Consider the following 22352-nt stretch of genomic DNA (forward strand, 5'->3'; position numbering starts at 1 on the left):
TACATATATAAATGATAATTAAAGAGAAAACTCATGTATTATCTTACTACCTAAAAGCAGCCACTGTTTTAAACTGTGTATATTTCTTTGTATTCTTTTTTCTCTACATTACAAAAAACCATAGCTCAAATTTACTCATGTATGTCATGTTCTTTTTCAACAAAAATTTATTCATGTTAAAGTTTATTGTTTTTATACTTTTTATTATGGGTATTTTCAAACATACGCAAAACTAGAAAGAAGGGGAAAATGAAGCACCACATACCTACTACCTAGCTTCAATAATTAGCAACACATTGCCAATCTTGTTCTACGTAAAGCCCCCCCCCCCCCCCACCATCCCACCCAACCTGGGATTATTTTGAAAAAAATTCTAGATATCATATGTTACAAATTCATATAATGTCAATCATAGTACCACTATGATACCTAAAACACCAATAATTCCTTAATACCATCAGGCATACATATTTCAAATTTGCCCAATTATCTCTTAAGTTTTCAGTTTGTTTGAATGAATGGCCAAATAAAATCCATACAGGGCCAGGCGCAGTGGCTCACGCCTGTAATCCCAGCACTTTGGGTGGCTGAGGCAGGCACATCACAAGATCAAGAGATCCAGACCATCCTAGCCAACATGGTGAAACCCCGTCTCTACTAAAAATACAAAAATTAGCTGGGCGTGGTGGCATGCGCCTGTAGTCCCAGCCACTTGGGAGGTTGCGGCAGGAGAATTGCTTGAACTCAGGAGGCGGAGGGTGCAGTGAGCCAAGATTGCACCATTGCATCCCAGCCTGGGCAACAAGAGGAAAACTCTGTCTAAAAAAACAAACCACCACCACCAAAAAAATCCATACAAATCAGTTGGTATTTCTTTTATCTGTGGGTTCTCCCTACCTCTTTAAATTTTTTTCTTGTAACCTGAAGAAACCACATTGTTTGCTCTACAGTTTCCTAGGTTTTAGATGTTGCTGATTGCACCCCCATGGTGACATTTAACATGTTCTCCTGTCCCCTGTACTTCCTCTAAACTGGTAGTTAGATTCAGAGGCTTGATAAGATTCAAGTTTGATTACCTTTCAAGAATTTGTCATAATAGTGCTGCATGGTAGTTTTTCTTTTTCGTGTCAATTGTAAGGGCTATACAATATTTTAATGTACAGATTTACCATTACTTTGACTATTTGCCTATTTGTTGTCCTTTCTAATTTTATGTTATAGAAAGGCAACTGAAAGAACATCTTTGAATATAAAACTCTTATCTGTATTTTAGATTTCCTTCTTTGGAGTCCTACACGTAGAATACTAAGTTAAAAGTCTGAATGTTTTTTTAATGCATATGGGCCAAATTTTCCTTTAAAAGGTTCTTTACCTGTAATCCAAGTACTTTGGGAGGTCGAAGTGGGCACATCACTTGAGACCAGGCGTTTGAGACCAACCTTGGCAACATAGCGAAACCCCATCTCTATTAAAAATACAAAAATTGGCCAGGCATGGTAGCGTACCCCTATAGTCCCAGCTACTCGGGAGGCCAAGGCAGGAACCACTGCACTTCAGCCTGGGCAACAGAGCAGTAACTTGTCTCAAAAAAAAAAAAAAAAAAAAAATGTTACTTACATTCCCATTAACGGGTATGATATTGACTATTAAATCAAATTCTTGTCAGTTCTAGTTATTCTATCTTTATTATTAATAAAAAAATAAAATGTTTGGGGGATGTTTTAGCTATCTATATTTTCTTTAAAGAATTTTCTAGGCTGGGCACGGTAGCTTATGCCTGTAATCCTAGCACTTTGGGAGGCTGAGGTGGGCAGATCACCTGAGGTCAGGAGTTCAAGACCCGTCTGGCCAACATGGTGAAACCATTTCTACTAAAAATACAAAAACTAGCCAGGAGTGGTGGTGCATGCCTGTAATCCCAGCTACTCAGGAGGCTGAGGCAGGAAACTGCTTGACTCTGGGAGGTGGAGGTTGCAGTGAGACAAGATTGCGCCATCGCACTCCAGCTTCAGTGACAGAGCGAGACTCTGTCTCAAAAAAAAAAGAAAAGAAAAGAAAAGAATTTTCTTAGCTGGGCACGGTGGTTCATGGCTATAATCCCAGCACTTTGGGAGGCCAAGGCAGGCAGATATCCTGAGGTCAGGAGTTCAAGACTAGCCTGGCCAACATGGCAAAACCTCATTTCTACTAAAAATACATAAATTAGCCGGCTGTGGTTGCAAGCGCCTGTAGTCCCAGCTACTTGGGAGGCTGAGGCAGGAGAATTGCTTGAACCTGGGAGGCAGAGGTTGCGGTGAGCCGAGATCGCACCACTGCACTCCAGCCTGGGCAACAGACCGAGACTCTGTCTCAGGAAAAAAAAAAAAAATTGTGTTATATACTTTGCCTACTATTTAGTAGTAAAATAATTTCTTCCCTTGTTTTTTCTGGTAGAGGTACTTTGTGCAGAAAGGGAGAGAATGATTTTCTAAGAGATGAAGCATGTTAAAAGTTCAAATAGCATATGGCAAATCAGTTTTAACTTTAACTGAAAAGAGCAACAACACTATTGAGTAATACATAAAAAAGAACACACTTCTCCATTTCAAAGATTCATGAGTAGAGTTAAAATACCATGTAATTTAACTAAAAACAAATCAAAATCCAAACAACTTTCTTTTACAAATCTCGTTTTTATCTCAGCATAAGTCCTCAAGAGCTTTTAAGAGTTTTGTGTGTCTGAAGAATTCTGATGTAAGAGCTGAATCCCTGATACCAATCTCACTATCAGGTAGAATTAATCTAAACATTTTTTCAAAAAGTTAGCTGTTCTTCAGAAATGAAAGATATCTTTGTTTTAAAAACTGCCCATGTTAGAAAATGTCTGTAGACATGGAGTCTCTTTTTTTTAAACCTCTTTTGGAGTATAACTGAATTTCCCATGGTTTTTTAAAATGAGTATTTAAGTTACTATGACAGTTGGCTTTTAATAAGTGAGGCAGGTGTGGTGGCATGTGCCTGTAGTCCTAGCCACTAGCGAGGCTGAGGTAAGAGGATTGCGGCTGAGTCATGATGGCACCACTGCACCCCAGCCTGGGCAACAGAAGGAGATCCCAACTCATTTAAAAAAACAAAAAAAAAAAGGTGCAGTGGCTCATGCCTATACTCCCAGCACTTTGGGAGGCTGAGGCAGGGGAATCGCTTGAGGCCAGGAGTTCAAGACCAGCCTGGCCAACATGGTGAAACCCCGTCTCTACTAAAAATACAAAAATCAGCCAGTCATGGTGGCACACACCTGTATTCCCAGCTACTTGGGAGGCTAAGGCATGAGAATTGCTTGAACTCGGGAAGTGTAGGTTGCAGTGAGCTGAGATCATGCTACTGCACTCTAGCCTGGGCGACAGAGTGAGACTGTCTCCAAAAAAAAAAAAAAAAAAAAAAGGTGGTAAGAAGTAAAGTATATTATCTTCTAGCAAGAAATGCTAAATCAATCAAAATCTTTCTCGGTATTTTTTTTTTTTAATGGAATCTCACTCTGTTGCCCAGGTTGGAATACAGTGGCAAGATCTCGGCTCACTGCAATAACCACTTCCTGGGTTCAAGCGATTCTCTTGCCTCAGCCTCCCGAGTAGCTGTGATTACAGGCACGTGGCACCATGCCCGGCTAATTTTTTCTATTTTTAGTAGAGACAGGGTTTCACCATGTTAGCCAGGATGGTCTCCATCTCCTGACCTCATGATCCACCCGCCTCGGCCTCCCAAAGTGCTGGGATTATAGGCATGAGTCACTGCGCCCCGCCTTTGTTTTGTTTTTTTTTTTTTTGAGACGGAATGTCACTCCGTCACCCAGGCTGGAGTGCAGTGGCGCAATCTCGGCTCACTGCAACCTCCGCCTTCTGGCTTCAAGAGATTCTCCTATCTCAGCTCCCAAGTAGCTGGGATTATGGGCACGTGCCACCACACCCAGCTAATTTTTATATTTTCAGTAGAGATGGGGTTCTGCCACGTTGGCCAGGCTGGTCTCAAACTCCTGACCTCGGGTGATCCGCGTGCCTCAGTCTCCTGAAGTGCTGGGATTACAGGCGTGAGCCACTGTGCCCGGTCCTCAGTACTTTTTAAGTTAAATATTTTCACACAATTTACTGGAGAGAAGGAATAGAGATATAGCTAATTTATATTAACAATCATAAACAGTAACAGAATTGGATCTGATGAAAAAATATCAAGCACAAAGATGGGTGTTGGCCGGGCGTGGTGGCTCACGCCTGTAATCCCAGCATTTTGGGAGGCCCAGGTGAGAGGATCACTTGAGGTCAGGAGTTCAAGACCAGCCCTGGCCACCATGGTGAGACCCCACCTCTACTAAAAATACAAAAAAAGTTAGCCGGGCCTGGTGGTGGATGCCTGTAATCCCAGCTCTTTGGGAGGCTGAGGCAGGAGAATCACTTGAACCCAGGAGGCAGAGGCTGCAGTGAGCTGAGATTGTGCCACTGCACTCCAGCCTGGGTGACAGAGTGAGATTTGGTCTCAATTAAAAAAAAAAAAGAAAAAAAGATGGATGTTAATAATTACAGGTACTGGTTGAGTGCTGAACACATGCTAAACACATGACATACATTTCCTTATTTATTTATTTATTTATTATGGAGTCTTGCTCTGTAGCTCAGGCTGGAGTGCAGTGGCACGATCTTGGCTCGCTGCAACCTCCACCTCTTGGGCTCAAGTTATTCTCCTGCTTCGACCTCCTGAGTAGCTGGGACTACAGGTGTGTGCCACCATGCCCGGCTAAGTTTTTGTATTTTTAGTAGAGATGGGGTTTTACCACGTTGGCCAGGCTGGTCTCAAACACCTGTCCTCAGGTTCCCAAAGTGCTGGTATCACAGGGATGAGCCACTGTGCCCGGCCACATTTCCTCATTTTAATCAGTACCTCAGAGTTATGGTGTCTAAAACAAATGACTTTGGAGGTTGAATTCTCTTTTGGAAGCCTGCTTTTCTACCCATATATTGAGAGGGTGAAACAAACATACCAGCTTCTTAGACTTGCTCACATGGTCCACAAAAAAAGGGAGAAGGACTAACTGTCACGTGCTTTTAAGGAACCAAACCATGCACGCATATATGAATCATTGGTATACAAAACTAGAACCGGCCAAGGATTACTATATTAGAGATAGAAGAGCATTCAGGGTCATTAGTAAGCAACCCAGCACTCCAGATTGAGTTGTGCGTGTGGTTAAGATCTGCTTCCTATGGTTCTTCTTAACGTAATTTTTCTTCGTATCTTTTTCATATCCATTAATTCTAGTCATCTGTGGGCTTAAAAAACTGAAAACTCAGCTTGTTAGAGCTATGTCTAAATCAGAATTTAAGGGCCAGGCGTGGTGACTCAGCCTGTAATCCCAGCACTTTGGGGGGCCAAGGAGGGCTGACTGCTTGAGGTCAGGAGTTCAAGACCAGCCTCGGCAACATGGTGAAACCTCATCTGCTAAAAATACCAAACAATTAACCAGGCATGGTGGTTTGCACATGCACTCTCAGCTACTCGGGAGGTTGACACATGAGATTTGCTTGAACCCTGGAAGCAGAGGTTGCAGTGAGCCAAGATCGCATCACTGCGCTCCAGCCTGGGTGACAGAATGAGACCTTGTCTCAAAAAATAATAATAAAAAATAAATAAAATAATTTAAAACCTAAGTCACAGCCTGAGAAATTACTCTATGATCATGAAATACACACTTTATAGCATTTATTTTGCCTGTTAGGGATTTTTGATTCTATTTAGAAAAGTTAAGCAACTGAACAAGCGATCATCATATACGTTGGGATTATTTTTTGAAAAAAATTTATTTTTATTATTTTTTGAGACAGAGTCTCTCTCTGTTGACCAAGGTGGAGTGCAGTGGCGCAGTCCCGACTCACTGCAACCTCTGCCTCCCAGGTTCTAGTGATTCTCATGCCTCAGCTTCCCGAGTAGCTGGGCTTACAGGTGTGCGCTACCACACCTGGCTAATTTTTAGTAGAGACGGGATTTCACTATGTTGGCCAGGCTGGTCTCATACTCCTGGCCTCAAATGATCCTCCCACCATGGCCTCTCAAAGTGCTGGGATTACAGATGTGAGCCACTGTGCCTGGCCAGCATATACTTTGCTTAGAAAAATTACTAAAAAACAAGCATATTTTTAAAAAGAGGTAGACTAACTACCAGCTGGGAAACTGAAAATCTGAGAGGAAAGCTTTGCATATTAAAAAACAAAGATGTGGGAAAAGAAAATACAAGTAAAATATAAATGAAAGTTTTGGCTGAGCGTGGTGGCTCATGCTCCTAATCCCCACAATTTGGGAGGCCAAGGCGGGCAGATCACTTGAAGCCAGGAGTTTGAGACCAGCCTGGCCAACACAGTGAAACCCCATCTCTACCAAAACACACAAAAAATAGCCTGGCGTGGTGCTGCGTGTCTGTAATTCCAGCTACTCGGGAGGCTGAGGCACGAGAATCGCTTAAGCCCAAGAGGCAGAGGTTGCAGTGAGCTGAGATTGAGCCACTGTACTCCAACCCGGGTGACACAGGGAGACCCTGTCTCAAAAATAAAATAAAATAAAATAAAATAAAATAAAATTTTTAGTATGAAAATGTAAATGCCCTATTTTATTTGTATGTATTATACAAAGCTCTACTTAAATTATATACATGTAGTTTAAAACCTTACAGGAGCACTTATTATCAGAAAAGAAATTGTAGGCAACTTTTGTAAGATGACTTTGTATAAGAATCATCAGACCAGAACATGTAACCTGGTTACTCTAAGAGGAAATACAAGCAAGTAGTAATAAATTTCTTTTTGTAGTCATTAAAAAAAAATCAGCTAAGAAAGAAGACATTAGAAACCACTGTAAAACGTACTAAAGAAATGACTTAAATGGTCAAAGCAATATTGTAAAAATATTTAAGCTAATGACTGCCATCTAGTGAGACAGTCACGTAATTATAGGACTTGACTACAAAACCCATGTTCCTGTTTCATTATTTTCTGAACTATTTCAGTCACTATTTTTATTAGGGCTTAGGGAAATACATGCAAGGCATGCTTATCAAATTTGTGGCTTAAATGAATTGAGAAAACAGCTATTGCCCTAAAGATAGAACAAGAACCTACACTTTTAGACACAGAAATCTAACAAGTTGAAGTTAACTAGCCACAATTCCATTCCTGAAAACAAAGCAAAAGAACATAGAAAGAAATCCACACCAGTATAGAGATGGAGAGACAAAGTTCAAACGCAATGAACAGGAAAAAGAGTTGGCAATACCTGTACGAAGTAACAATGTAATGTGGAAACCAAATCCACACAAACAGACACATCTTCAGTGGAAAATTATAAGAAAAAAATATGCTATGTTTAAAAACTGTAAGAACTGGGCCAGGCGCAGTGGTTCATGCCTGTAATCCCAGTACTTTTGGGAGGCCGTGGCGGGTGGATCACGAAGTCAGGAGATAGAGACCATCCTGGCTAACACGGTGAAACCCTGTCTCTACTAAAAATACAAAAAAAAATTAGCCGGGCGTGGTGGCAGGCGCCTGTAGTCCCAGCTACTGGGGAGGCTGAGGCAGGAGAATGGTGTGAACCCAGGAGGCGGAGCTTGCAGTAAGCTGAGATTGCGCCACTGCACTCCAGCCTGGATGACAAAGCGAGACGGTCTCAAAAACAAACGAACAAACAAACAACAACAACAACAAAAACCGTAAGAACTGACAGACTAAAAGAGAGAATACACATGGAAAACAGCTTTGACTCTCTGAAGGGCTGTCACAAAGAAGTGGAGTAGATAATTTTGTATAGCTACAGAAGACAGAAACAATGGAAGGGGGTGATTAAAAGGAGACGTATTTGCATTTGGTGTCTAGAGGAACTTCACAGCTGAGCTGAGACAGAATGAGCTGCTTAAGCATCACTAGAGCTATGCAGTAGAGGCTGAAAGATCACTAGGTAGTTGTAAAAACTTTCCAATATTGGATAAATGATTAAATTAGATTTAAGAGTCAGCAAACTATAGCCTGTAGCCCGAATCTGATCTGCTGCTTATTTGTGTAAATAAAGGATGTATTTTATCTATGTCTACTTTCATGCTACAGTAGAGCGTTGAGCAGCTGCCACAGAGGCTGACTGGCTTTAAAGCTGAAATATTTACTATATGGTCCTTTACAGAAAAAGTTCTCTAACACCTGAATTACATAAGTAAGAAGATTTCTTCTAATTTCTCTATGCATGTCAACTTCAGAATGTAAGTTTTCTGAGAGCAATGACTGGCTGTTTATAAGCTTTGTCAGAACCATATTTTTCACTGGGTGGATCCAAAAACTATGAATTTTGTAACTTTAACCACCTATCATTTATTTGCCTCCTTTCCACCTCCTGCAAAGAGTATTACATGATGCATATTAATAAAACTTACTAAATTTAATTCAAATTAATTCAACTGAGCTGGGACACTTAAATAATTAGGGATACTTTAAGGTGCTGTAAAACCAAGGCTACGAATTAATAGCTTAATGATAATCACATGCTTTAATTCTTTAAAACTTAACATTTCTAGTAACAATGTAGTAAATGGGATTATGATAAGGAAAAAATATGGCATCAGAACTCCTTTTCTTTACAGAGTAGTGTAAAGGAACTAGATTTATAAGAATAAAGTTCAGATTTTTTTTGGTTTTATTGTTTGGTTCACTCCCTAACATCAGCAAAATCATTTAAATTCTCTTTGCCCTACTGCTGAATGACAAAATCAGCTGCTAAAAATCTGATGCCTTATGCCCTCCCTCCCACTGAGTGACTCCCTCTAGAAAGATAGTGCAAGGGAAATATTTTATCAAGTTTCTCTTGGGGTCCTCTGGAGAAAATCAGGAAATCACACCAAGTAACTTTATGAATCAGATTTTCCTTTTAGCCTATCATGATTTACTAAGATGTTGGACATGAAATACTTTTTTAGTAAGAGTGAACTACAACATATCCAACAATAAATTCATATCATGTTATAAGCCAGAGAACTTTCTGTGATGATGGAAATGCTATACAACAAGCGGGGCATGGTGGCTCACTTCTGTAGTCCCAGGTATTCAGGAAGCTGAGGCAGGAGGATGGAGTTTGAGTCCAGCCTGGGCAACACAGTAAGACCTTATCTCCTTTAAAAAAAAAAAAGGTAGCTTTTAGCCACAAGTAATTTAAATGTGGCCAATGAAACTGAGGAACTAAATTTTCATTTTATTTAAATTTAAATAGACACATGCAGCTAGTGCTACTCATCTGAAGAGCAATGGTATGAATATCTTTACAGCTAATTCTCTTAAGAATTATATTAGTTGATTCACTTAGAATCTTAAAAAAACAAAAAACACCTAGAAAAAAACAAAAAAAACAGCTAGAAATACAAGGGATGGTGATGGATGACGGTGGGGGAGAAATATAATACTTCACAAAGTGTGGAATTAAATAAATATTTCTAGAAAGATATGCAGTGAGTTTTTCTGTAATTATTATTAAATTTTTGGGGGGCTTATATGTTTACCTTTTTGTGTTGTTTGGTTTGGTTTTTGCTATAACAGGATCTTAATAAATATGTAATAATATTCAGTTCTAAACTAGGTCTATTTCATTCATAGATAGTTTTACATATTCATCTTATTTTGGTCTCAATTTGTTTCCTTAGTTCTGTAATTTTTTTTTTTTTTTTTGACACAGGCTCTTGCTTTGTCACTGAGGCTGGAGTGCAGTGGGGCAATCACAGCTCACTATAACCTCAAACTGCTGGGCTCAAATGATCCTCCAGCCTCAGCCTCCTAAGTAGCTGGGACTAGACGCATACACCACCACACCCTGTTAATTTTTCTCTTATTTTTACAGAGATGGGGTCTCGTTATGTTGCCCAGGCTGGGCTCAAACTCCTGGCCTCAAGTGATCTTCCTGCCCTGGCCTCCCAAAGTGCTGGAATTACAGGCATGTAAACCTGGCCTGTAATTTTCCTTTTAATACCATTTTGTTGTTTTGTCATCTTACCTTTGAAGACCTGTGTTGCTAAATTCTTATTTTCATTGTTTTATTTCTTTAGCCAGAATACTTGCATGTAATTTTGTCCTTTTCCTTGGATTACACTGTCTTAATCTTTTGTATGCAACTTTAATTCTTTTTGTGTAATTATATGTTGGTGTGATTGCCATTTCTTTCTTTTATTTTGTCATGATTAACATGGGCAGCTCTCCTACAGTAAATGAACATTCTCCTTGATGTACCTGTATCTCTTCCCCCTCTAAACTAGAATTTCAAGGCCTGAGTATTATATCTGGACTTGAGGGTAGACGGTGGGAAGGCAGGGAGGAGGGTCCCTCCCCTGGAGCTCTACGTGGCTTTGTTGGTTACTTGGGTTCCCCGGTCTTGTGAGATTTTGTCAAGTGTCTTGAACAAGGTACACTCCATCCAGGAAAGGATCTAGTCACATGGATCTGTGTCCCCAATTCAGCTTACAGTCCTGAAAAATGGCAGACCTCAGCAAGTTTTCTTGCTTCTGCTGAAATTCTGACGTATTGTGTGATGGTACGTATATTGTTTGACACATTGTGTGATGGTAGGTATATTGTTTGATGTTGTCTAAGGGTGCTTTTTCATTCTCTGATTCATTTTTTCCAGATTGGGAAGTATTTGGCAAACGCTCAAGATCCTGAGCGTTTGCCAAATTCATCTTACTTCTCTAAATGGCTTTTAAAAGGTAGGAATGGTACTAGGATTTTATTTCTTTCCTCAACCACCACTTTTTGAAGTTATGGTGTGAAGTTTCAAATAATCCTTTTTGAGTGATTGCTGCTTGTGATTTTGTTTGTTTCATCAAAAACTGGATTCTGTGATCCAGCTTCATTTCACATCTTTACCTGGAATTCAGGCTATACTTTTAAATAAAAGTCTTAATTGAATATGCACAATAAATATTAAAACTTGGGTAGAAGCAATCAGAAACCAAGAGAGAGAAATGGTCACAATATTAAATAAGTAATTGTCAAGTGAATCTCATAAAATCAGACAATATTTGTAACAAAATGATCAGTTCCTCTATGGGGCTGTACCATTTGTATAAGGATTTCATACCAAAAACACTCAGTTTTTAAACTGATAGGTAAACTCTCCTTTAACTTTACTTTAGCTCTCCTGCATTCTTGACTGAATGTTATTTAAACTACATTCTTATACTCACAGGCCAAGGCTGTAGATCATTTAGTCCCTTTTCTAATTTCTCAACATCTGGAAACTTTGTGGCTCCATCAGCATCTGCCATAAGGATCTTTTCTCCTCGAGAACTGAATATACCCTGTATTTTAAAATTTCAAGTCAAAGAAAATTGGTTAAAACTCAGGTTAAATTCAATGACACTTCAGTCTGTTCTACTTAAAATACCTAAGAGTGAAAGATGAGGTATGAGATGGCTGAAGGAGGCCAGAGTTCACTGAAAACAAATTACCTGTATATTAAGAAGATCTTCTCAAATGAACCTATTGCCTATCTTCATTATTTTAAAAACTTTGTGAAGTCATACTACAAATATCTTGGAAAATACCAAGATAATAAAATAGGTTTGGACAAATTAAAGATATTCTGCATCACAAAGAATAAAAAAGGGACAGTACGTATCATACATGTTATATGTTTATCGTGTCATGATGCTTAAAATGAATTAGGGGCTACTTAGAACCACATATAAAGAACATGTTTATAGACAGATTAAACATTCTAATATATAGATATGCTGTGAAATGCACAGGTCTTTAGTATCATTTATTATAGGATCTAAAGTTTACTAAATTAATTAAAGAAATAAAAAGTGTCAATAAACTTTAAGAATTATGCATAAATCCAAATGTTATTTTATGCCATTTGCGGTATTTGAAACAGCAAAATTATGCCATTCAATTCTGAATTGGCTGGTCTTTTGTGCAAATTATGGCTCCATGAGTGCATATTTCATACAGAAATAAACTGCACATCAACTTTTAATTTCTCTGGTGTATTTGAGTGAATTCCTTATTTCTTACATGCAAATATATTTATGGTTTGACATAGTAAAATTGCTTTGATAACACAACATAGTGTGGCTATAGATAAGACATATACAAATGTAGAGAGAAATCAGATCATTTATTCTATGGTATAATAAGCTAACTAGTTAGTATCTGTGATGTCTTTTTAATCACATCCATTAGAACAAATGCAAAAGGCTAGGTGAGATGACTCACACCTACAATCCTAGCACTTTGGGAAGCTGAGGTGGAAGGATTGCTTGAGCTCAGGAGTTTGAGACCAGTCTGGGCAATACAGTGAGACTCCATCTCTACAAAAACATTTAAAAAATTAGCCTGATATGGTGGCACATGCCTGTAGTCCCAGCTACTTGAGAGCTGAGGTGGTAAAAAAACTGGAGCTATTTGAAATGGGGCAAAAAACCAGTAAGTGACTAATTTCAATGATGCATGATCAAACTTGTTTAAGCCTACTTTCCTGTTCTACTGTCTATGGCCTTCATTTTGCTGCAGCTCCTTGAAAAGGCAGTCTACCATAGCAACTCCCATTTGTGTTTCCTCAGTCATATTTTATGCCCATTATTTCTCATGTGCCTCACTGCCTTAAGATTTCCTGATTCTCCTTTTCTCTGTAACCTCCTCTTTGCCAGTTTAATGGCTTCAGGTTCAACTATCATCTGACATATGTGGATGACTCACTCACATCCTCTCTCCTAGGCTATTCTGGATACCACTGCACGTTGTCTCAAACTTAACATGGCTCAAACTCAACATAACTGCCTCTTATACCAGCTCCTCCTCCAGTGTTTCATTCCTTCTATTAATGGCATCATCATCCTCCCTGTTACCCAAGGCCAGTGGTACTCACTTGACATAGTTTGGATCTGTGTCCCCTCCAAATTTCATATTGCAATGTGATCCCCAATGTTGGAGGTGGGGCCCAGTGGGAGGTGTTTGGGTCATGGGGGTGGATCCCTCATGAACAGCTTGGTGCTGTCCTTGCAATAGTGAGCAAGTTTTCATGAGATCTGGTTGTCTAAAAGTGTGTGGCACCACCGTGCCCGCTAACTTGCTCCTGTTCTCGTCATACGATGCGCCTGCTTCCACTTCGCCTTCTATCATGAGTGGAAGCTTCCTGAGGCCTTCACTAGAGGCAAATGCTGGCACCATGCTCCGTGTACAGCATGCAGAACCGTCAATCAATCACATCTCTTTTCTTTATATGTTATCCAGTCTCAGGTATTTCTTTATAGCAATGTAAGAATGGCTTAGCATGTCATTCTTCTCTCTGATCCCAGACCCAATGCTGTGTCATTTTAATAGCTCTCACATTTATCCCCTCATTTTCTTCTCTTCTGTCACTATCATAATTCAAATAAATATTTATCATACCTTGCCCAATATTGCTACACTTGCTGCTGGCTGATTAAAGTGTCACTCTGTCAATGGTAAAAAATGTAAAAGCCCCTCGTCTACAGTTTGTGACCTTAACTCACCCACCCCTCCAGCCTTATCTCCAGTCAAGACGTGGGTACCATGAGTGGGTCCTTTATTGTGGCATGTTCTTTGACATTGCTGTGCCTTTGTTCATGTTCCCTGTGTAGGCTCCCTGCCCTCCCAACTTGTAGGTGGTTAAGTCCTAATCCTCCTTAAAGACCCCGCCCAGAATTTGCCTCCTCTGGGACATCTGTGCTGCTGCCCTCAAAAGATGGTGGCACCAACATTTTGCATGTACTTCTATTATAGCATTTACAACACTGTATGGCAATGGTCTGTCTCCCTACTAAACTGTGATATCCTTAAGGACAGAATAGGTGTCTTTCATCTCAGTGTCTCTAATGAAAATACAACGTTGGCTGAATAAAGAAACAAATGGATAGATTTAAAGCCCATCATGACATTGCATCAATCCTACTTTCTTTCTGTTTCATATATCCTGTGACCCAGCCAAAGTGAATCACTGTTTCTAGTACATATCCAAAGAGTTCCTACTTCTGTCTTTTCTGGCTTTACTAAATGGCGTGCTGTTTTCTCAAGTCTTTTCTCTATAGAGTTATCAGAAAGGTTAAAAGCATGGCTTTCAGAGTGAAACTAACTGCATCCAAATCTTGACTCTACCTCTTATCATCTGATAACGTTGGGTAATTTACTTTACCTTCTTTACTCACTTTCCTCATCTATATAATAATCAAACTAATATTACCCAACTCATAAGACACTGTGAGGAGGGCAGCATGTGATGATTTGTATCCTGACCATTTCCCTTCTCCTTCCTGTTGAATGTGGACGTGATGGCTAGTGCTCCAGGAGTCACCCTGTGTGCATGAGGAAGAAGGAGTGAAACGGCAGAAGCCTGGACTTCTGATGACTGTGGAGTTGAACAAGCCCTGGACTGCCCACCTCTAGACTTCTTTTTATGAGGGAAAAATAAATAAATGAACCTCAAAGTCAATTATTTAGGTTTTCTTTCACATATCTTGATTTTTAAACTTCCAGCTTGATTCATAGCTGATATGCCTCAGCTGACAGTAACCTCTTTTTTGAAATTTCTTAGCACTTTATCTGCATGTCTCTCATAATTATAATCTTCTTTTTTACTTATGCAAATGCTAACCTTTCCTATTAGACTGCACATTTCATCAGGATAGACCTCAGTCAAATTCATCTTAGTTCGTGCTACCATGCATAACAGCATACCTTCATCAAGGTAAAACTTAATACAAAAAACATTTTTTAAACTGCAAAAAACCACATAAGCTTACTATCTGCTAACTCTATCAAAGATACAGAGGTAGATGGTAACATTTTAAACTTTAAGATAAACGTAAATACATAAATATATTTTTAAATCACCCACTATATTCTAGATATGACACATCTTAAAATTTGACTAAAAACATGAAGTTATTATTAAAAATATGTTATCACTAACTTGAAAGGCTGGTATTCAAGCAGCAGGCAAACATACAAGTCTGCAAAAGACATTATTCAAGATACCTTCATATTTTAGATAAAAATGCTGAAAATATGTATTACCATTCTAATCGCTCCACCTTTTCCACGATTCTTCACCAGGGTTATCACACGTACTTTGTCACTTCCATATTTCTGGCAATATTTAAAAGCTACCTGTGAAATTATATAAAAATCAGAATAAAATTAATTTGGATTATAAGAGAATTATATAACCTGTGTTTCTTGCTTTGGCTCAAACACTGCTATTGCAGTTTATCCCTTCTTGTGACTAGATTATACCCACTGTACATTCTGATGACCTGGAGGAGCTGTAGAAATCTTGGTGCCATTGACCTACTAGGTTGAAATCATAGTTCAGTTTCCTGCAGAGGAACCACCACAGTGGGCAATGACCTTCTTTTCTTGACTCCTCTACCTAAGCTACTGAGCTGCTAAAAAACAAACAACAACAACAAAAAAAAACAACAAAAAAACCCCACAAAAGCCATGTGCTATCTGACTGGTACAAACTTATGATTGGGCCCTTAACACTGGTTAATGACTTTTGTATTTGTTCTGGTCTGCAATCACTCTTATTCCCCAGAGAGGCTGTTTGTATCCTGACCATTTCTCCCGAATCTTTTCACTCAAATTCCTCTCTCTCAGCAGTAAATTCTCTTCTAAATCTTCAATCTCTTCCTCTCTGCTGGCTCCACAGCCTCAGACTTACTCAAGCTGCCAGCATCCTAAAAACTTTCCTTTAACTTCACTATTTTCTTAAGCTCTGGTCATTACTCTGCTTTATAATCAAAGTCGTGAGATAGTGATCTATATTTGCCACCTGCATTTCATCACCCATTTATTTTTCGGTCCATTGTAGTATGGCTCATGCCCTTTGCTCTTCCACATCCCGTTTCCTTGTAACCTTAGCCCATCAGGTACCCTCTCCTTTGACAACCATCTCTACAGGCAGCTGTAAAGTTGCTCTCATCTGGCCTTTGCCCTCCTCTACTGTTCCCAAGTTTTCACCAATAACTCCTTTTGCTTGGCTTGCTCCTTAAATGCTGATAATCCGCACAAGGACTGACTCTACACTGTACATACAGCTAATGGGAAACCCCTGGCCATCTTCTCTTCTCAATATAAAAGCTCACTGGGAGTCACTGCATGGGCTTAATTACAGCTTATATTTATGAATCTCACATGTCTGTTTAGAGCCCAGACTCTTCTCTCCTGTGTCACCTAGTTATATATTGGATAAATAAAAACTCCAGAATTTCATTCATCTCCTCCTCCCAACTTCTGCTCAGTCTATATTCCTTGCTGCAGCAAATGGCACCACCATCTACTAAGTTGCTCAAATTGAAAACCTGAGACTCATCTTCCATTTCTATCACCCATCACAATTCACTGGCTACTATAACTCACTGACTGATTTGTAAAATCCCTCTCAAATCCATGCTATCCTCACACCTTCCTGACCTAGTTCAGGGCCTTATCCCCTAAAGTCCCCACATCTCTACCCTGACTCCCTAATTCATTCCTAAAGTTATACGAGTAGCCTTTCTAATATGGAAATCAGTTCACATAAGCCCTGTTCAAACACCCTCAGTGATGACTTATGGCTTCTAAGCATCACATATGAGTTCCTTATCATAGCATAGGAGATCCTTTGTGATTCAGCCTTCACCTTTTTAGCCAGCTTCTGAGGCTGCCCCATTAGTACCATGAACATTAGCAGTATTTGAGATTTCCAGACCATACCACAGTCTTACACTTGTATGCCTTTTCTCAGAACACTGTCTTCCAGCTTCCTCACCTGTCAGGCCAGCTTAAGACTCAGCCAAACACCATTTCTCTTTTCTAGCCTCCATGCCCATCCCCACCTTCCCCCGGGAAAAAGAAAAGTATAATTCTAATAGCAATGTGTACTACTAAAGCATTTTCTCATTCAACTATTACTTTACTCATCACATAATGCAACTGTAAATGTCAGCTACTTAAAGGCAAAGATTTTTATTTCTGGTATCTGACACATAGCTGAAATCTATCAGTTCCAACCAGCAAATGCAGCCATGGTCCTGTGTACACACTCCTGTTGTAGCACTGTTAACTAGCTGCCAAACCAGCAAACAGTGCCTCCTTCTTTGCTGTTATGGCCCCAATAATGCACAGTGACAACTGTGAAGCCCTAGGGGATGAACCATGATTGGTCTAACTCCTCTTTGCTGAGTACTTTTGCAGCCTCCCTGCAGGCTTTGGTGGTCATGTCACTAAGTTCTAGCTTGTGAACTTTGGGTGTGGGCTTTACTAGAGGGAGGGGTGAGGACTTCTGATAAAGATTTTCGTTCCTAGTTAAAAAGGAGAGATGCACGCAGAGATGATTCTTTTTTTTTGACACAGGGTCTTGCTCTGCTACCCAGGCTGGAGTTCAGTGGTGTGATCATAGCTCACTGTAACCTTGAACTCCTGCGCTCAAGCAATCCTCCCACCCTCCCACCTTGGCCTCCCAAAGTGTTGGGATTACAGTCATGAACCACCATGCCCAGCCCAGAGATGATTCTTAAAGTCCTGGCTGTCCCTTACTACTCCAGGACATGTAATATTTGCAGCTGTGGCCATTTTGTGATGAAGGAATGCGTGAGACTGAAAATGATATGGATCTAGCAACCTGATCCTGTTTAAATGCTAAGCCAACTCTGGAATCAACTATTTCTAGACTTCCTGGCAGATGAGATAATTAAACGTCTTTATTATCTAAGCCACTCTATGATATAGTTCCTAATTGATAAAAATGTCTAACACATAGTGCTCTAATTATTTGATGCATATTTCCAGTATTATTAATAGATGTGAACTCCTTCAAGGTAGAAAGTGGTCTTTACATCTTTGTATTTGAGTACCAGTCAGAACTCTCGACTCCTGCTTAACAGCTGAAGAAATGTGTTCAAAGAACAGTTATTTGTGCTGTAGATGTTTACTCTGGAATGGCACAATACTTGAGACTGCAAAACCAAGAAGATAAAGTCATTATATAAGTAGCTAAGTGAACTAATAAGACTTTACTATGTTAGGATGAAAAGCTCCCTCTAGAGTATGGCATCTAGCTTCAAGGAATATAACATTGTTGAAGCCACACCTGTTTGGAATGGATGCACAATGAAGCTTTACAGCATGGCCTTTAGTATACAGGGCAGCAGCTGTCACTCGGCCACCATTTGTGAACTGAGTTCCTACTGAGTGCCTACTCGCCTTTTTGGTATGTTGTTTGAGGATATAATAAACATCACTGTACAACTGCAGTATTCTCTTGTACTATACTTTGTGCCCCCTTGGTCTGAAACGCCTCAAGAACAAGAGCCGTATCTAAAATTTTCCTCACACCCCTCAGACTGTAAGACATTAACAGGGAATCTATAAACACTTAACTTAGCGAAAACTGGCTTGTTTTAAATAAAAACTTCTACTAAATATAATTTCAACTTTCTACTTCTTCCCAACCTTGGGAGCAGTGGGGCCAACTGCTAACCCCTCCCTTGCTTGTTCTCCCTGGGAGGGCATCCCTGATCCTTCCAGCAGAGCAGCTGGCCACTCACAGGTCAAGGGCCACCAAAAAAGTGCTCCTCAGGAGAAGATGCACAGCCTCAGCTGGGTCTAGGCTACCTCTCTAATCTCAACAGCAAGTGTCCAATGTGGCTTTCCATGCCATTCCCTTCATGTATCACTAAACTGCTGAGATGGCTTGTGTTCATAACTTTCACATCATACTATTCAAAGTGCAGCACTTACCCTTCCTAAGCCAGATCCTGCCAATGCTATCTGTGCATGTGAAAGGACACACCTGCTTCCCAGGGGCTGGTACGAAGGCAGCTTTCTATTGGCGTGACTGCTTTAGAAATTATAAGGCAAGATGGAGCATAAAGAAACTGTGCTTAGGGAAAAAGGAAGCACAAATTGGTAGGCAACGAAGGTTCCTACCCTAAAGGCCAGGAGGAATTGTGCACGGGCATGTTTCTTCCCTATCTGGTGATCTTCAAAGCTTCCCTGGTCTTATGGAGAAGTTCCATAAATGAAATCTGTTTTTTCTGCTATCTAGACTATAACAATGGAGAGTGTTAGGCACAGCTTTAGGGTCCCCTGGTGAATGAAAGTGAGATTTCACATGTGCAAAATTATTCTCTATTTTCTATCTATTGTCAATTCTAAAAGCAAGTGTATTTACCTTTGAGGTCTGATCTTTACTGCCATCATCAACTACTATCACTTCATAAGTGAACGCAGGATCTCGTTTCTGCAAGAAACAAAAATAAAGTAATACAATTTGGCATAACTGCCATAAAGTATTCTAATAAAATCACCAGTAATTTAAAAAACAACTGCTCTAGTGTTGATACATATAAATTTGAATATAAATATTAGTGCACAAACCGCATAAAATAAAAAGGCTAAGTAAAAAAAGAGAGAGAGATCCTGGGTAGAGGTGGAGAGTGAATATTGACTCAATCTCTCCATGTCACCTTGCTGTTCCCCAGTCTGCCCTGTACCTTGGTGGTGGAAGAAGCCAGGTACTTGTGGTGCTATAGCACATTTGAGAGGGTACAGGTGTGTAAGAAAAAAGCTCCTGAGGTTTGAAGTCAGAGAGGGCAGATTCCAGCTTGGCTGCAGCATTTCTTAGCCTAATGACCTTGGGCAAACTTTTTGGGCCTATTTCTGATTAAAAAAAGAGAACAGAAAAACCAACTCTATGTGGCTGGTGTGAAGATTACACGTAATTGAAGCGGTAGAAGCCTCATACATATTAAGGGCTCAATTCCTTTCTTCTTTTCTCTAAATTGAATGTTTGGAGTTGGTAATAAGGTAATACAGCCCTTTCTCTTTCAGTGAATCTTCTATTTCCCCTTTATACAAAAAAATCTAAAAGCAAAGTAAATCAAAACAATTTTTTTTTAAAAAGAACTCACTTAATTCTTAATCCCTCCAAGGGGATTCCAATGGCAGCTAATGTTACAAAAGAAGGTTGTGTATTATTTCTCTTCTCCTTATGTAGGGAAAACAGGAAGAAAATGTGAGGGGAGACTCTTGAGAATATTGAAGAAATACAAAATAATTTCAATGTAAGTGTGTCTTTTAAAAATATCTTTTTTCTGTTCATTCAGACTTAGTTTTTCTGTTTATTCAAACTCAGTTAACCAAAAAATAAAAAAAGAGAGAAGAGAATAAAAGTTAACAGCAAAAACAGCAACAATACACCTTTTCTTACAAGTCACAAAAGTAATAACAGCATTGTGGCATCATACAAAGTCTGCAGACATACACTGTCACTCAATTTTAAGTATATCATCAAGCAAGACAGGATTAAAATGGGTAGGAGGGTACAGAAACAGAAATTTTCGCTTCCTGGTTTGTCCTGGGTCAACGACCTGCCTCTGGAGGTAGCATGCTACGTGCCGGGCTTATGGATAGCAACAAGCAAGCAGCAGGTGGCCCAGCGATCGGGGTGCTGCCAGGACTGCCTCTCACAGTGCATCTGGCTTGGGGTCCACAATGGGTGACCTGGTCTAGTTTTAATTGGAGATATCATATTAAAAGAGAAAACATGATACCTGTCTCTTCTCTAGATAGCTCAGAGCTTCATCCATCATCACAGGCACTTAAAGAAAAAAATATATTAAAAATCGCTTTTGAAAATGATTTTCCAAGCCCGGCACATTCAGCTTACATACAGAAAAAAGTCCCAATAATCTAACAAGCCCCTCTGGTACTTTCCCAATGGTAATTCCCATCTGAAATCCTGCCTTCTGTCCACAATGTGCTTATTACCTCTCTAGAACATTCCAGTCCCGCTGCCTCATGATGCTGCTCCTATTCATGAGAGCAAATATTCACTTCCCTCTCTGCCAAACTACAACAATTATCAACTGTGTGCTCAACACAGCCCACATCTATTAATGTTTTGGCAAAGACAGTGAAGTCAGATACTTTAAATTTCCTTTTCTTTTCCAAACTACCCTTTACCAAAAAAATCAAAACAGGGCTTACACCGTTTTTCTTCATTGTATGAAGGCACAACGACAGAAAGTTGTTTGGTAGGTGAGTCCCATATGCTGGGTAAAGTTTCTTTCTGGCCTTTGGCATTTAAGAAGAACTTCTCTTCTTCATGTTGATGGAGTGCTGGCATTTTTGTAGCAGTTGTAAATGCAACGATGGAAATCTAAAAGCAGACATACATGTCTTTTACAAAACAGAAATTATGTTTTGCTGACTTTTCTGTATTTATGTTAGAATACATCATCTACTTTTCTTTTAGTTGAATACTCACTCTCAGGTTTTAGTTCATTAACAATGGTCTAGAGGTGACTCCAAAATTAGACAATAGTGAGTCCCCTACTTATGAACGAATTACTGTCCTTTTTTCCATCAGTAAGGTGCTGATGCCTTAGGAGGCTCTGTCTCTTTCCAGTCATCATTCGCCAGGCCTCCACCATCCCAGCTACAATAAAGGTCAGTCACTACAGGAAGACCAGTCTACTCTTAGGTGCCCTAAAACCCTGATCCTTAGCGTGTCTACATGCATAGAGACACACACACATATAGTAAGGTCCTATCGCTACTTGGAATCTATATGTGACAGGACAAGTCCATTTTGCAGTTGGAACATGCGGGGTGAGGGCACACTTTCCATCCAGGACCAGACAGACCCAAGATATAAAAGGAAGATTTCCCAGACTACCAAGTAGGGACCAACAATGTTTAAGAATATGTTTTTGACACTTAACTCGAATTTGAATTCAGAATACAGCATTTACTGAAGTATCTAACTTACAGGCTCCCTTCCATATGCACTTGGGAGCTAAGCTTTGGAAATAACCATTGTTTTTACATTGTTTCTATTGGTACACTTTCTGCTTTCAAAACAGTCTATAAATTTTTGGAATGCTATTCATTTGTAATTTAATGATCAATTTGAAGACATTCTCAAATTGTCATTGTCATCAGCTCCTGAGGTTTGATCTTTGAGGTCTGATCTTTACTGCCATCATCAACTACTATCACTTCATAGATTATAAGATTATAATCAAAGATTATCAAAGATTATAAGGGCTGTGCTGAAAGGACAAAGTAGTCAACCTGAATGGGCTCTCAGTGGCCTATAATGCAAGAATCTGATCATCCTCCCACTTCCCCCCTGCCAAAAAAAATTATCGCAATGGATCAAACCATGAAAAATACTGTAAATCATAAATTCGCAATGATACTAAAAACAAAAACTGGGTAAGATGCAGGAAGGATCTCATTTCAAAAATTTGCCTTTTGCGTTTTATATGTATGAAAGGTATTTTAGGGTAAATCAAT

At 39.6% G+C, this 22352-nt stretch overlaps 1 protein-coding gene across 3 annotated transcripts in view; it reads right to left on the reverse strand.

Annotated features, from left to right (window-relative positions):
- Window positions 1-22352, reverse strand: part of ALG5 (ALG5 dolichyl-phosphate beta-glucosyltransferase) — a 51542-nt gene that overhangs the window by 24638 nt on the left and 4552 nt on the right. For all 3 annotated transcript variants that reach the window (XM_019039687.4, XM_019039686.4, XM_004054392.5), the window contains exons 2-6: window positions 21039-21210; window positions 20603-20649; window positions 19222-19290; window positions 15081-15173; window positions 11225-11338 (exon numbers count right to left, since the gene is read on the reverse strand). In XM_019039687.4, coding sequence (XP_018895232.4) covers window positions 11225-11338; window positions 15081-15173; window positions 19222-19290; window positions 20603-20649; window positions 21039-21177 — 462 coding nt within the window. In that variant the 5' untranslated portion in view covers window positions 21178-21210. The remainder of the gene's footprint in view (window positions 1-11224; window positions 11339-15080; window positions 15174-19221; window positions 19291-20602; window positions 20650-21038; window positions 21211-22352) is intronic.

Source organism: Gorilla gorilla, chromosome 14 (genome assembly GCF_029281585.2).
Source record: "Gorilla gorilla gorilla isolate KB3781 chromosome 14, NHGRI_mGorGor1-v2.1_pri, whole genome shotgun sequence".
Classification (NCBI taxonomy): Eukaryota; Metazoa; Chordata; class Mammalia; order Primates; family Hominidae; genus Gorilla; species Gorilla gorilla.